The 14,767-nt window shown below is 38.6% G+C and overlaps 3 protein-coding genes across 11 annotated transcripts in view; 1 reads left to right on the top strand and 2 right to left on the bottom strand.

Annotated features, from left to right (window-relative positions):
• LOC125652837 (peptidylglycine alpha-amidating monooxygenase-like) overlaps window positions 1-3,483 on the bottom strand; it is a 37,710-nt gene extending 34,227 nt beyond the window's left edge. For 2 of the 8 annotated variants that reach the window (XM_056166444.1, XM_056166446.1), the window contains exon 1: window positions 502-585. The gene's annotated coding sequence lies outside the window, so the exon portion shown is untranslated. Of the gene's footprint in view, window positions 1-17; window positions 57-497; window positions 586-3,365 lie in introns of those variants that run through there. The other 6 variants (XM_056166452.1, XM_056166450.1, XM_056166451.1 and 3 more) reach the window with 6 other exon arrangements.
• On the top strand, window positions 531-4,791 carry LOC125652840 (N(4)-(Beta-N-acetylglucosaminyl)-L-asparaginase-like). Its single transcript, XM_048882273.2, has 8 exons — window positions 531-747; window positions 2,447-2,585; window positions 2,747-2,882; window positions 3,056-3,128; window positions 3,217-3,297; window positions 3,441-3,529; window positions 3,728-3,823; window positions 3,913-4,791. Exons 1-8 carry the CDS (start codon window positions 636-638, stop codon window positions 4,048-4,050), a joined length of 864 nt encoding a protein of 287 aa, XP_048738230.1. The 5' UTR covers window positions 531-635; the 3' UTR covers window positions 4,051-4,791.
• The window catches only part of LOC125652836 (serine/threonine-protein kinase atr-like), a 107,355-nt gene continuing 97,309 nt past the window's right edge, over window positions 4,722-14,767 (bottom strand). For both annotated transcript variants that reach the window (XM_048882266.2, XM_048882267.2), the window contains exons 63-70: window positions 13,548-13,705; window positions 12,444-12,539; window positions 11,753-11,906; window positions 11,566-11,631; window positions 9,793-9,878; window positions 7,571-7,685; window positions 6,872-6,988; window positions 4,722-5,069 (exon numbers count right to left, since the gene is read on the bottom strand). In XM_048882266.2, the coding sequence (XP_048738223.2) occupies window positions 5,010-5,069; window positions 6,872-6,988; window positions 7,571-7,685; window positions 9,793-9,878; window positions 11,566-11,631; window positions 11,753-11,906; window positions 12,444-12,539; window positions 13,548-13,705 (852 nt within the window). In that variant the 3' untranslated portion in view covers window positions 4,722-5,009. The remainder of the gene's footprint in view (window positions 5,070-6,871; window positions 6,989-7,570; window positions 7,686-9,792; window positions 9,879-11,565; window positions 11,632-11,752; window positions 11,907-12,443; window positions 12,540-13,547; window positions 13,706-14,767) is intronic.

The following is a 14,767-nucleotide window of genomic DNA, read 5'->3' as shown; positions in this document are numbered from 1 at the left end:
CAAAAAGGATGAATTACCTTTTGTCTACTGTCTCAGGAATTTTTTTTAGACCACTCCTGAAACAGGTTAATTTAAAAAATCTACAAAATCGTTTCGGAGTAAATCTAAAATAAAACAAAGTCAGATAAACAGAGTCAAAATTCCCATATAGAGTACTGTTACTAACTTAATTTCATGGCTTTGTTAATTAATGGGATAACATGGTTTAACATGTCAGACCATTATACATATATATAATAATGGAAGTAAAGACGTCCGACTACCGGAGCTGCTGATACGTATAAAATGATTCTGGTTTGATAGTTTGTCCTTCCAAAATAAGACTAGAAGACTACGTACTGGTAATGCAGTAGCCAGCTTCACAAATTACAACTAATACAAGGGGGGGGGGGGTTAATGCGCGACTTCACAAGGAAATGGTAGTTGTTTCAACCTCTATAAGGCTGTCAGTACATTTCGCTGTGATCAAAAGGAGTCACCGTTAAAGATATATTTACCAACCTCCCGAACCTCACGGTGACATCTGTCAACAACTAACTTCGCCTTCGATCCATCTCTTATTTGTTTTCAGCATTTCCGGTTTCGAAAATTAGATTCGGAGAAGGCAACTCTTGAATTTCCGGTTTTTCGCATTCATGGATTTAGTTGTGGGGACTTGGAGCTTTTGTTTTGATGCAATCAGAGAAAAACAAAAATTATACAGGAGCCAGGAAAGTTGTCTTGGTGCAGTAGAAAAGACTATAAACGGTAAACCACGTGGTCATGTGCAGTTTGTCCAAGAACAGTCGCGTGCGATAAACTTTTCTCCACGGCACGGGCCGTTCGATTTCATCATTCAGTGCATGCTTTTTTGTACACTCGCTGATTATTTATTATGACATGAAAACCTAATTTCAACTCCAACAAGTATTATCATTTTACAAATAGTCTAGGCCGTCGACGCGTTGTTTTCATCGTATTCCGCGCGCCCGCCTTTCATCAGACCATGCGCGGATCCAAATATTTTAAGCGAGGGAGAAGGACAAGGCCCAAACGAGTTTACTTATGAACCACAGGCACTTGTTTCATACATGAGTCCCCCCTCCTTAATAGTGGTATTATTAAGGAGGGGAGGGGGGGGGGGGGGGGGGGGGGGGGGACTCATGTATGAAACAAGTGCCTGTGTTATGAACAGAGGAAGGTAGACAATTCAACAGACCAGACCGGGATTTGAACCCGGGCACTCTGAATCTATATTCAGGTGCTCTACCAACTGAGCTATCTAGCTGACCACCGGCGCCGATCGAACCCGGCTGACCGCTATGTACATTCCTCCCTCCGTATTTGATGTCTTCACACCTGTAGACACCAACCCAGGATCTTTATCCCCTGGCCCAGGCATTTTCATCTGTCATTTCCAGGGCCTGGTCTACGACACCAAATGTAACAGGAAGGGATAAAATGCAACCGACCAGGCCGGGATTCGAACCTTGAATCTTTAGTCAGGTGCTGGATACCAACTGAGCTACCTGGCCACCGTTGATTGAACCCGGTTGACCCGCGTTATATATATTAATGAATAACATAAGTCCGAATTGATACCACCTCCCCTAGTGAATTTCAACCTGGATTTTTTTTTTCAAAAGAGTAACTTTGCTGTGGTTTTAATTATAACTAGATAAGAAAATCGAGTGCTCTCATATTTTTCTTCTCGCGATCTATTGATTCTATTTCATCGTGAAATATTCATTGACAGATGTATGTAAAAAATATTTATTTTGTTTTATGTCTCGCATTGAAATACATCTAACCCAAATACTATTTTGGAAACATGTCTTCTATTGTATGTATGCAGACTCCTGTCTTCAGATAACCGTGTTAAAGATCCTATATACATCATTTTTACACCAGGTCCTGTTTTATAACGCCTGTCACCAAATTCCTTATTGCAAAAATGTTTTATAATATACGACTTACCATTCTTTGTTTTTTCTCAATTTCCCATGAAACCACAGTTCCAGTTTTTTTCTTTTTTGTTTAGTTTTTTAAAACACAATTTCCGCTATGAAGAAACTTCAGTAAATCTCGCGTGCAGACAGACAGAATAAAACTTCCTTTTGCTGTCCTGGTGGATAGAGGAACAAGGTAATGATTGCCGAAATCATAGAACATGATCTACAGAGACATGGCCCGGGGGCTGCGGCAAGGAGAAACTTTATGTTCCGCTTATGACATTTATATCAACGTATTTTTGTGTGGAGAGAGCATTCCCCGATGCTACATGCATATAGGAATATGATTTTGTAATATACATGTTATGTATTGCAAGTAGTTGAAGACAAATTTAATCTTGGGGTTGAAATTCTGAGAAGGGGGGGGGGGATCACACACACACCTTCATCAATATATTGTACCGGGATTCAGTCTGAACACTACTAGTAGTGAAATATGCCGATTCTTTATCTAGATATAGAGTGTAACGAAAAGTATGGACCATGCATCGTCGGGAGGGGCGGACCCCCAAACTCTGCCGGGTACCGCGAGTATGACGCAGCAGTGATGGAGGGACAAACATTAAAGTTTGGTGCCGTCACAGCTCTTAGAGGGTAGGTATAAAGTAAGTAAGGGTTTGAACTCCGATTTCACAGTCCCATTTCCCCCCTTTGTAACGTGACATAGTTAGATGCTAACGTTACTGAATGTTATACATTATTAATAATAAATAAGTTTCCGATAATCGATATATATAATTTTATTTTCTGACCAGGATACCGGATGCCGTGTCGGTGGCGAGGGCTGTGATGGAGCGGAGTCCCCACAGTATGTTGACAGGGGAGGGGGCGGGGCGCTTCGCGTTAGAGCACGGGTTTCGTGTTGACAAGACGCCCTGTCAAAGTATAACAGTATGCATTTTCATACAGTAAATACAAATATAGCCCCGGAAAAAAATCTCCAGTATATATATCCATGTTTCCTAACCATCTTTGCCATAACCAAGGGTTCTGATCTGCTAAACGCATTTGCAGAGTAGCGAATCAGCAAAGATGATTTTGACAGCTGCGTTGCAATATTTCAGGAAAACAATCCTATAGGGCACGACACTCTGGGTTTGATTGCTGTGGGACAGCACGGAGGGGACATTGCTGTTGGTAAAGCCACATATAATACTGTATCATAGGAACTTTACATTAAATGTTGTAATTATTTGTTAATTTCGTCACTGTATTAAATTTTCAGGTGTGTCGACCAGCGGTGCCCCCCGTAAACATCCTGGAAGGGTCGGTGACAGCGCGCTCCCGGGAGGAGGGCTGTACGCAAGTGCGTTAAGTAGCATGTTCTTTTAAAATTCATCATTAAATCAATAACAATCGTAAACCAAGACTTACTTAATCTATAAATCCGATTGCTCCCTCTAAACATGTACACGGGCGACTGGAACATTAATGCGCCGTTTTTTCCAGACGCCCATGGCGGCGCCTGCTGTAGCGGTGACGGGGATGAGATATTAAAATTCTGTCCATCCTTTCACATTGTGCACCTCATCTCTCAGGTAACAAACTGTATATTCAAATTCATACATAGCAAGGCCACGCATCTCCACCTGTTACTTACATTGTTTACCAGAGATAAATTTGCTTTCTAGTTTGTAATGAACCATAGGCCTACATATAAGCAAAATACAAGTCTTTCTGATATATAAGCCTGTCACATTAAAAATGACATGGAATCAGTTTTTTTGTAATTTCAGGGAAAGATCCCCCAGGACGCCTGTGAGGAAGTCATCAGAAATATCCACAGCCGAAACAGTGATATGGAAGTCGCTGTCATTGCCACAGACACCAAGGTAGTATAGCGACACAGTAGAGAGAATGAAGAGGAATCTGCAGGAGCCATTATATCATACTGCATTTAATGATCTCAATCTATTACCAGGGTAATTACGGAGCTTGTTCCACGGTCCGGTCCTGGAGAGACCCAATGACCCATAAGCTTTACCAGGGATTCCCGTTTGTCCTCTGGACCAAAGACATGACCTGTCCAGAGATCAAGCTAGCAGAAACCGTGTCCTAATGATAAGGGGGACAACTCTTGCTGACTTTAACATTGCCCAATAGCAGTTCCCATTATATTTACAGAATGAACGTGTTTTGTCCAACCAGTGAACCAGGATAAAATTATAACTAGGATTATTTCATTTTCATACATCAGGCCTCAAGATTGTGAAATTCTTGGGCTTATTGTAGAGTAGTCAAGCAGTCCAATAGAAAAAGTTTTGCTCTTTACAAGTTAATAGTCATCTTACAGATGATTGAAATGTAGACAATTCTAGGTCCGTTTCTCAGGGACTGGTATGTAAACCATTTACATGTATTTTAAAAAAACCGAACCATAAATCTATATTCATTGAATTTTTACATTTTCAATGTTTTTGCCTTGGCTTACAAATTGTAATGATGGATATTTCCTTATGAATGTGATGCGGTTGTAAAATAAAATGTGTGTATGAATACAGAAGATAAATATCGCTTGTCTATTTTAATGGCTTGGAATTCCAACAGCCGATATACTTCATGAAGTATGGTGACATGAAGTGTCATAATTCATACTTTCATGTACATATATTATATGTTATAGACAGGACCACAATGTAAACTAGTTTATACAACTAATGCTGCAATCCTGTATAAATAAAGGATATTACAATGTATATGTATTTTGAAAATTTAACAAAAACAATAATACATGCTTGTATGCATTCTTTATTAACTACATACATAAAACACAATTGCAATAAAATTTCTCTGTTAACAATCTATGTATATGTTTTCTATTTATTTTCTGCATCATCAACTTTAGTACATACAAGACATTGTAAAAATATGATGAGAAAATGATTTTTCCTTCTCCAAATCCTGATTGTAACAATCACTACACACCCATGGGTACATATACATTTTTTGTTCCCACAGAAATGGTGACATCTGAGAGAATAATGAGGTGCACTATTGAGTATTCGGCCAGGCCTTTCATCACAAGTAGGCAGCCCATCCAACGTACATCTGACAGAGATTGTCAATACTGGTGGCCTCCTGTACAAAACAATGAAATGCTGAAGACTGAGCATTTTATGAGAAAGGATAAAATCTTAAATTACATACATGATTTAAGCATTTTCAAACAAAATTTAAAATGGTAATGTATGTAATAGGTAATCAGCATGAGCATCTAATGAGAGCCACCTTAATGTCCTACCTGTAATATACAATTATGGACTGATTAGCAGGAGACATCACAAACAAGAGGTACTGTGAGCAATGCTCACTAAGAATACCCCCCGCTTACCCCAATCTCCCAAAGGGTGTTGGTAATAGGTATAAACTACCTCTTTTCTGAGTATAAAAAACAAATGGCATGACAAACTGAACCATATTGCTACTTCGATGTCAAGTGCGCATGACCTTTGACCTTTTGACCCCAAAATCGATAGGGAACATCTTCATCCCATGGGTAGTCCACATGTATGATATGGTGACTGTAGGTGGAAAGGATAACGCTTTAGAGCCCAGAAACCATATTGCTACTTCGATGTCCAGTGCGCGTGACCTTTGACCCCAAAATCGATAGGGAACATCTTCATCCCATGGGTAGTCCATATGTATGATATGGTGACTGTAGGTGGAAAGGATAACGCTTTAGAGCCCGGAAACCATATTGCTACTTCGATGTCCAGTGCGCTTGACCTTTGACCTTTTGACCCCAAAATCAATAGGGAACATCTTCATCCCATGGGTAGTCCATATGTATGATATGGTGACGGTAGGTGGAAAGGATAATGCTTTAGAGCCCGGAAACCATTGCGTCTACAGACAGACGGACAACCCGATTCCAGTATACCCCCCCCCCCCCCAACTTGTTGTGGGGGGGGGGGGGGGGGGGGGGGGGTATAATTATCAGGTCTTAGTAGGGTTATCAACTGAGGGCACCTATGTGCCCAAGGGTAATAACCCTACTCAGACCTCATAATTTGTGATGTCTCTCTGCTAAACAGTCCATAATAGTTTTATAATCCTGAAGAATCTGAACGTTAAAAACTCGAGCATTTATTGACTTGTACCATACAATTTTTTTCAAATTAAAACGTCAACAAAATACGTAACAACTTTTTCTGCAGAAAATTCTGATAAATTTTCAATGGTTTTCGAGGGGTGAAACAATGTTACCCTCAACTACATGCAATATTTTGTTTTACACTCAAATGTCATACATTTATTAGCTGTATGTTAAAGAAAGTAAAACACTGAGGTTTGAGAAAGTTAAACAAGTGAATACTTTTGATTGTGATGTCACAGTAGAATGAAACAAAAACATAATGTCAAGCGTAAACATTCCATAGCTGATTCAAAACAAGACTGTAAACATTTAGTGAAATAAGAATGGGAAAATTTTTCTTCTCATTTGTTATTTGTGACCGTTTATGTTGATACTGAAATCACAATTAAAATTTATTGATTAACGATCCCGCATATTTTTAATTGATTCTTGATAGAGCTATTTCACTTGTGCCATTAAAATTTATCTTCTAAAGGGAGACAACAGTTGTCACCCTGCACGTGATGGAGACATCACAAATTATCTCCCTTCACGTGACCAGCTCTCGACCAAAGAAATTGACTGTACTATTCTGAAGGATAATAATAGGTAATTAGTGTGTCCTCTAATGAGAGCACAACCTTAATGTCCTACCTGTAATTAGGATGTCCCTCTAATGAGAGAACTACCATAATGTTAACTACCTGAAATAGGCAATTAGCATGTCCTCTAATGAGAGCCTCTTTAATGGCCTACCTGTAATTAGAATGTCCCTCCAATGAGAGCCTCCTTAATGTCTTACCTGTAATAAGTAATTGACGTGTCCCTCCACTGATAAAGCTGCACTTCTAGGTTTCTGTATGGTGCCGCGCCTGATCCCCTTTAAACGGGATTCGATGTTCTGTACGTGGACCAAGGCCTAAAAATATTGGCAATTGAAGAGGGTTAGATGAAGCATTTATAATACAGTGGATGGTAATGAAAAACTAGGACAACTTCCTTTCATTGAAGCCTCTTTGTGATCAAACAGTTGTATGAAACCACAGATTAATTTTGGGTAAAGTTGACTCCTTGAAAATGTTTCTCAAAGTGAAACAACATGCATCTACCTGGTCATGTGACCCCCCCCCCCCCCCCCCCCCCCTTTAGCCGTCTAAAATATACATGTACCTTGTTAATGTGACCTTTCCCCAAGAGCTGTCTAATTATTGAGGTAATTCATTTGGTCAATGTGACCCCTTCCCCCAAGAGCTGTCTAATTATTGAGGTAATTCATTTGGTCAATGTGACCCCCTCCCCCAAGAGCTGTCTAATTATTGAGGTAATTCATTTGGTCAATGTGACCCCCTCCCCCAAGAGGTGACTAATTAATGAGGTAATTTACCTGGTCAATGTGAGCTGATTAAGTATTAAGGTAATTTACCTGGTCCATGTGAGCTGATTAAGTATTAAGGTAATTTACCTTGTCCATGTGAGCTGATTAAGTATTAAGGTAATTTACCTGGTCATTGTGAATCTCCCCCTGTGCTAACTCGGTTTCGACTGGATTAATCTTCTGTGTTTTGGATTTCTTTCTCCATTCCACTAGTGGGTCATGGATAAAAGTTCGTAATACACTGTAAAGCAAGGTTACAATTTAGGGGAAAACAATTCTTTGTAAAAATTGGTTTATATTTAACGTACAAATCCTGTATGGCAGTGAAAATTTTCCAGAGGAGGCTTATGGGCCACATCTCTCACCTGACCAGCTGTATTTTTACCTGTAAAATGTTAGATCCCCTTGCCCTTCAAGTCATGGTAACACTGAACAAATGCAAATCTACTCCGCAAGATTGATTGATTGTTTGTTTTACGCCCCGTTGAGGAATTTTCACTCATTTTGAGATGTCACCAGATGTAGGTGATGTACCACAAATTTAGACCTATGTTCAGCACTCAGGTCCATAGCAGTGAGGGTTCTTTAACGTGCCAAAGTCTGCCGCGACATGAGACCTCCGTTTTTTACGGTCATATCCAAAAGACCCGTTATTCTGACTTCTATATGCCGAGTGTTTGGCGAAGGAGCAATCATTACATATGTTTAGGTCTTAGGTTTGATGTGGCCACAGAATGAGAGGGGTTTGAACTCACGACCTCTCGGTTATGAAGTGAACGCTCTACAACTGAGCTACCACAACCAGTCTACTCTGCAAGAAGATGCCTGCATATTACTTAGACAAATTGTACCATTGTAGTTCTTGAGAAGATATTCAAAATTTTATTCTAATAATTCATATGAAAAACTTCATTTCCATTTGAGAACTTGCCCAAGTAATGGGTCTGTGTCATGGTATAAACTAACTTAAATCTAACAAGAGGCCCATGGGCCACATCGCTCACCTGAGTCACCTTGGCTCATATTTAGAGATTTTTCCTATATATTTGCATGTAAAACTTTGATCACTATTGTGGCCCCAACCTACTTCCGGGGGTCATGATTTTTACAAAATTGAATGTGCACTATGTCATTAAGCTTTCATGTAAATGTAAACTTTTCTGGCCCAGTGATTTTTCAGAAGATTTTTAATGATTTTCCTTATATATTTGTATGTAAAATTTTGATCCCCTACTGTGGTCCCATCTTACCCCTGGGGACCATGAATTTTACAAACTTCAATCTGCACTATCTCAGGAAGCTTTCGTGCAAATGTAAACTTTAGCCCAATGGTTCTTAAGGAGAAATTTTTTTTAAAGATTTTTTCTCTCTATTTATTAAGATTTTTCAAGATTTTCCCTATATATGTGTATGTAAATCTTTGATCTCCTATTGTTGCCTCATCTTACCCCGGGGGTCATGATTTGAACAAACTTGAATCTGCACTATGTCAGAAAGCTTTCATGTAAATGTAAACTTCTTTGGCCCAATGGTTCTTGAGAAGATTTTATTATGGGGGCCATGATTTGAACAAACTTGAATCTGCATTATGTCAGGAAGCTTGCATGTAAATTTCAGCTTTCCTGGTCCAGTAGTTTTTGAGAAGAAGATTTTTAAAGATTTTCCCGATATATTTGTATGTAAAACTTTGATCCCCTATTGTGGCCCCATCCTACCCCTGGGGCCATGATTTGAACAAACAAAATATGTCAGGAAGCTTTCATGTAAATTTCAGCTCTTCTGACCCAGTGGTTCTTGAGAAGATTTTTAAATGACCCCACCCTATTTTTGCATTTTTGTGATTATCTCCCCTTTGAATGGAGCATGGCCCTTCATTTGAACAAACTTGAAAGCCCTTCACCCAAGGATGCTTTTGGCCAAGTTTGGTTATAATTGGCCCAATGTTTCTGGAGAAGTCGAAAATGTAAAGTTTACAGACGACGGACAACAGGCAATCAGAAAAGCTCACTTGAGCTTTCAAGCTCAGGGAAAGCTCAGGTGAGCTAAAAATATCCCGATACATTCCTACATGTACTTGTATGTTAAATCCCTATAGTGGCCACATTGCAGAGACAGTCAACTTTGAACAAGCTTGAATTATCCTTTTATAAAGAGAGGTTTTCATGCAAGTTATGGCTTACATGGTACAGTGTTTCTTTAAAAGGAAAATTCATCAACACTACATCCTATTTTCATAATCCCTTAATCATCTCCACCTGCATAAAACTCTTGTGGTTGAAAATGGTCCTGTGGCTCTTAATTAACTAATGCAAAAGATTTAGAAAATGTCAGATAAGCTAGAAACTCACCTCATTAAGGGGTCCATCTGATCTCTCATTACCCGGAGAGTCACTTCACACGACCTACGGAAAATTCCCTCCATACCCAGGGGTCCCTGAGAGAGAATACACAATCACTTTACAACATCATGTGACTTTATTTGATAGGATAGTTTTTTACAACCTTGCGAATTTAGTGGTTAAATGATTGATTGATTGAATATTTCACTCATATGGAGACGTCACCACTGCTGGTGAAGGGCTGCAAAATTTTGGCCTATGCTCAGCGCTAATGACCTTTGAGCAGGGAGGGATCTTTATCGTGCCACACCTGCTGTGACACGGGACCTCGGTTTTTTGCGGTCTCATCTGAAGAACCGCCCCATTTAGTCGCCTTCTACAACAAGCAAGGGGTACTGAGGACCTATTCTAACCCGGATCCCCACGGGATAGTGGTTAATGAAATTATTTATCCCAGATGAATGTCATGTAAAACTGTGGCCAAGTTTTAATAACTATAGCCATACACCTCTAGTTTAAATCCAGCCAAGAAATTTTATTTGCTTTATTGTATCCCATGTTTATAGTGTTTTTTCATAAATCTTAAATTTTCATTTACACATCACATCATTCATATCTATAATAACAAGAGATGTTTGTAAAACACATATGCCCCCCATGGTGCAAAATTGAAAAGGGTTATAAACACACACATCATTTAATTGAGAGTAGTATCATCAATTCAAAATATTGAGTAGACAATATCTTCCTATGTCAAGAGTGGATTGACCATGTGACCTAAAAATCAATAGGGGTCATCAACTCCTGAAGATGTACCAGTGTACCAAGTTTGATGTCTGTCAACTAAAGGGTTCTAAAGATATTGAACGGACAGTATATTCCTATGTCCAATTTGACCCTTGACTTTTGACCATGTGACCTTAAAATAATTAGTAGTCATCTTCTCCTGAAGATGTACCAGTGTACCAAGTTTGATGTCTGTCAAGCAAAGGGTTCTTAAGATATTGAGCAGACAGTATATTCCTATGTACAGTTTAACCCTTGACCTTTGACCACACGACCTCAAAATCAATAGGTGTCATCTTCTCCTGAAGATGTACCAGTGTACCAAGTTTAATGTCTGTCAAGCAAAGGGTTCTCAAGATATGGAGCAGACAGTATATTCCAATGTCCAGTTTAATCCTTGACCTTTGACCATGTGATCTGAAAATCAATAGGGGTCGTCTTCTCCTGAAGATGTACCAGTGTACCACGTTTGATGTCTGTCAAGCAAAGGGTTCTCAAGATATTGAACGGACAGTATATTCCTATGTCCAGTTTGACCCTTGACCTTTAAACATGTGACCTCAAAATAAATAGGGGTAATTTTCTCAAGAAGATGTACCAGTGTACCAAGTTTGATGTCTTTCAAGCAAAGGGTTCTCAAGATATTGAGCGGACATTATATTCCTATGTCCAGAGTAGATTGACCCTTGACCTTTGGACCTGAAAAACAATAGGGATCCTCTTCTACTCATAACTAACCCACATATGAAATATCATTATCATCAAGTGAATGGTTCTCAAGATATTGAGCGGACAACACATGGTCTACAGACCGACCGACCGACAGTGCAAAACAATATGCCCCCTCTTTTTCAAAGGGGGGCATAAAAATTCCCTCCAAATCAACAGAATTGCTGAATCATGGTTTTTATATGTGGGGTCTGCAAACTAGACTCGTAATTCAGATTTAGAAATTCATACTACATGTTATATGCATAAATCACACACTATACTCACAAGGGCATCCACCAAATTTTGTGTCAAGCGAAATGGAACCTTTTCCGGCCAATCAAAAGTCTCTCCCTTAAAAAAAAACCCACATTCCTACTTCAAGAAACAAATGTGAAAGAAAATTTCAAAATGCACTGACTTGAAGATAAGTATAAGAATTAAAATTGACTTCTTGATTTAAACATTGACATACCCTGTTAAACAGGCAGTTGAAGTCGACATGTATACAGTCCCCACACATCGAGTCATACAGGATGTTTTCACCATGGCGATCTCCCAGCCCAAGAATGTAGCCCACCATACACATCACAGCAGATGTTCGGGCATAAGCTAGCCGTGCATTGTACCTAGATAGCCAGGACAAGTTATCAATTTTTATTTATTTTAGCTGCGAAAGATTGAGACAAGAAATGTATTGCTTGCATGTATTTATGCAAGATAATGTATGTAGACGTTGAACTTGAGCAATAACCAAATAACTAATGCCTATATTCATCTTAAGGATAAAAACATGCAACTGTGCATTGTTTTAAAAGAAGACAGCTGATGAGCATAGGAGAAAAATACTGGGCCAGTTTGGGCTTAAAGTCCAGGGATTCAGATTTAACCTTTAATTGGAACTTTAGTACAGAGATTCAGATTTAACCCTTAACTGAAATTTTAGTACAGAGATTTAAATTTAACCCTTAACTGGAACTTTAGTACAGAGATTCAAAATTATTCCTCAGATGGATCTACCATCTGCTTAAGTTAATTTAACCACAAAAATCTGATTTTGTACTGGGTCAATGTTAGGTCATTAACCACAAAAAAATTCCAGTTTGTACTGGGTCAAAATTAGGTCACCGACAGTTGAAATAATACTTAAAACAAAGAAATCTCACCACGTTGTCGGATCCGGGAAAGTCTGAAGAAACCACTCCTTAAAAATGGGAGGATGTTTGGCCAGAAATTTCTCCTTAAAAATCCTCCTCTTCTGTCTAAAAACAAAATCTAGTCTGTCACATTCATTCCTTTTAAAACAGATCCTACATACAACTCAGTCCTAGTAACATTCTTGTTCTCATTTTGACATGAGATTACTTCTGTTCTGACATTACAAGAATATCAGTAAAACTGATGGATATTCCCCAAAATGCATCTAACCAATGAACTACTTCATATGACAAATGACTTACACAATGATCAATAACAGTTGAAACAAAGGTTTCTTTTTCCTACATAAGATATATGTTGAGTGACGTTGACCTTTACAAAATGACCTCGAGTGACCTTTGTCTGAAGGCCATTTTCCTATTAATTACTTGTGTGATATATGATCAATACCCATTCTAAAACTGTTGAAATAAGGCACATTTTCCTTATATAAGGTATATGTTCTGAATGACTTTGACCTTTCCAAAAATTACCTTGATCCATAAGATCAATGACTTGAAATATTGCTAAAATGAAGTTTTTTGTTATATATAAAGTATATGTTCTGAGTGACCTTGACCTTTACAAAATGTCTTTGAGTGACCTCTGTCTGAAAGCCATTTGCCTATTACTTATTTGTGTGATATATGTTCAATACCTGTTCAAAAACTGTTGAAATAAAGAACTTTTTACTTATATAAGATATTGTTCTAAGTGACCTTGACCTTTCCAAAATTACCTTAATTCAAAGTCCCTGTCTCGAGGAACATTTGTGATTAATTATGATTAATTTCTGATGAAAGGTTTAGGAAATGGAAACTTGTATGTAAAAAAACCCTGTCGAAATGAAGCATTTATATGTTCTGAGTGACCTTTCCCTTTCCAAAAAGACCTTGGTCCAAAAGTCCTTATCTCAAGGAACATTTGTGATGAATCATATCAATTTCTGATGAAAGGTTTAGGAGATAGGAGCTCGAACAATTGGATGAACAGACAGGCATGATGGCGACTATATTCTTCCCGAAATTTTTCATGGAACATAAAAATCTGGATGGCAGTGAGAAAAATCATACTCCAGAGGGGACTCCTGTTTGGGGGTCATACTCTGCAGCTCCTTTCCTGTGAAATAGATCCCCCGCTCCTTATACATCCTGAGCAGGATGTTTCTCAGCCCTGACGTGTTGTTGACCCACTCCAAGAGACCGCAGTACTCATTTAGAGGCACCACCGACTGAAAGGTACAAGATTATATCTCTGGTGATAGCTTAATTATTACTGAACTTGGAGTGCAGCATGTATACATGTATTCAACACACTAATTTATAATTATCATAATGACAAATATTTGGCGAGGAGTTGTATCATCCCTAATACTGGTAGGCATTATTTTATCTTTAATACTGGTAGGAAAAATATTTTATCTTTATCGCAATTCACCTTTGAATTAGAACGCTTTACCCGATATAGTATTGCGTTGTGTGACGACACAATTGAATGAGATGATTGAACAATTTGAATGACATGTTTGATGTAATACAACAAGAGTTTTCATTGGCCGATTACAGCCCGCCCACTTTCTCGAGCGGATTCAGTGTAGCTGGAGAACTGTATATAGCTCTCTGAAAAGATCCACCTCTTATGAAAACCTTCGATTTACGGGTCACAAAAAGCTGCGGACGGTTGAGGCCTGCAATCGGTGTATTCTTGTGTTGCTGTCTCATAAACTCAATATAAAAAAATCTTAACATATTTTCCTACTATATACTTGTGTCCAAACATACCTTCAAATATTCATTAAAGCCACACACCACCCGAAAACTCACAGCTTCAAATGATTTCGTATGTTGACGTAGCCATGTTAGGTAGCCGGTCAATTCGAACTCTTGCTATTGGTATCTATTCATAAAATCGGTTGTAAGTTATGTATTCGCTCTTCATTTATTATCAACATTAATAGAAATTAAAACATTTTTGTACCAGTTTTTGTAAAGGTAAAATAAGCTCTATATGAACGAAAATGCTACATAAGCCCATTAGATGGAGACCGGCCAGCGCGGCCGCTCATGACTAATGAAAGCCTCACTGCCGTGAGTTTAGCTATTTGAATAATTATCATTTAATAGGACTGGGGTGGTATATTATTTAAACAATTTAGCTAAAATATTTGTTGGGTAGTAGTACACATCTAGACGCTATTGTGCCAATATGGAAATGAACCGGGATTCGAATTGACTGGCTACGTCTACGAACGAAATCATCAAAAGCTGTGATCGAGTTTTTGGGTCATATGGGG

This window comes from Ostrea edulis, chromosome 5, assembly GCF_947568905.1.
Source record: "Ostrea edulis chromosome 5, xbOstEdul1.1, whole genome shotgun sequence".
Classification (NCBI taxonomy): domain Eukaryota; kingdom Metazoa; phylum Mollusca; class Bivalvia; order Ostreida; family Ostreidae; genus Ostrea; species Ostrea edulis.
Note: the sequence above shows the minus strand (reverse complement) of the source record. Positions and strands in the feature narration are given on the sequence as shown.

Bases quoted from the DNA above. Each gene is read 5' to 3' on its own strand.
- LOC125652840 (XM_048882273.2), top strand. From the start codon at position 636: ATGGATTTAGTTGTGGGGACTTGGAGCTTTTGTTTTGATGCAATCAGA. The intron at 748-2,446 runs GTAAACCACGTG...TTCTTTATCTAG, and splicing joins AGTAGAAAAGACTATAAACG to ATATAGAGTGTAACGAAAAG. The intron at 3,530-3,727 runs GTAACAAACTGT...TTGTAATTTCAG, and splicing joins TTGTGCACCTCATCTCTCAG to GGAAAGATCCCCCAGGACGC.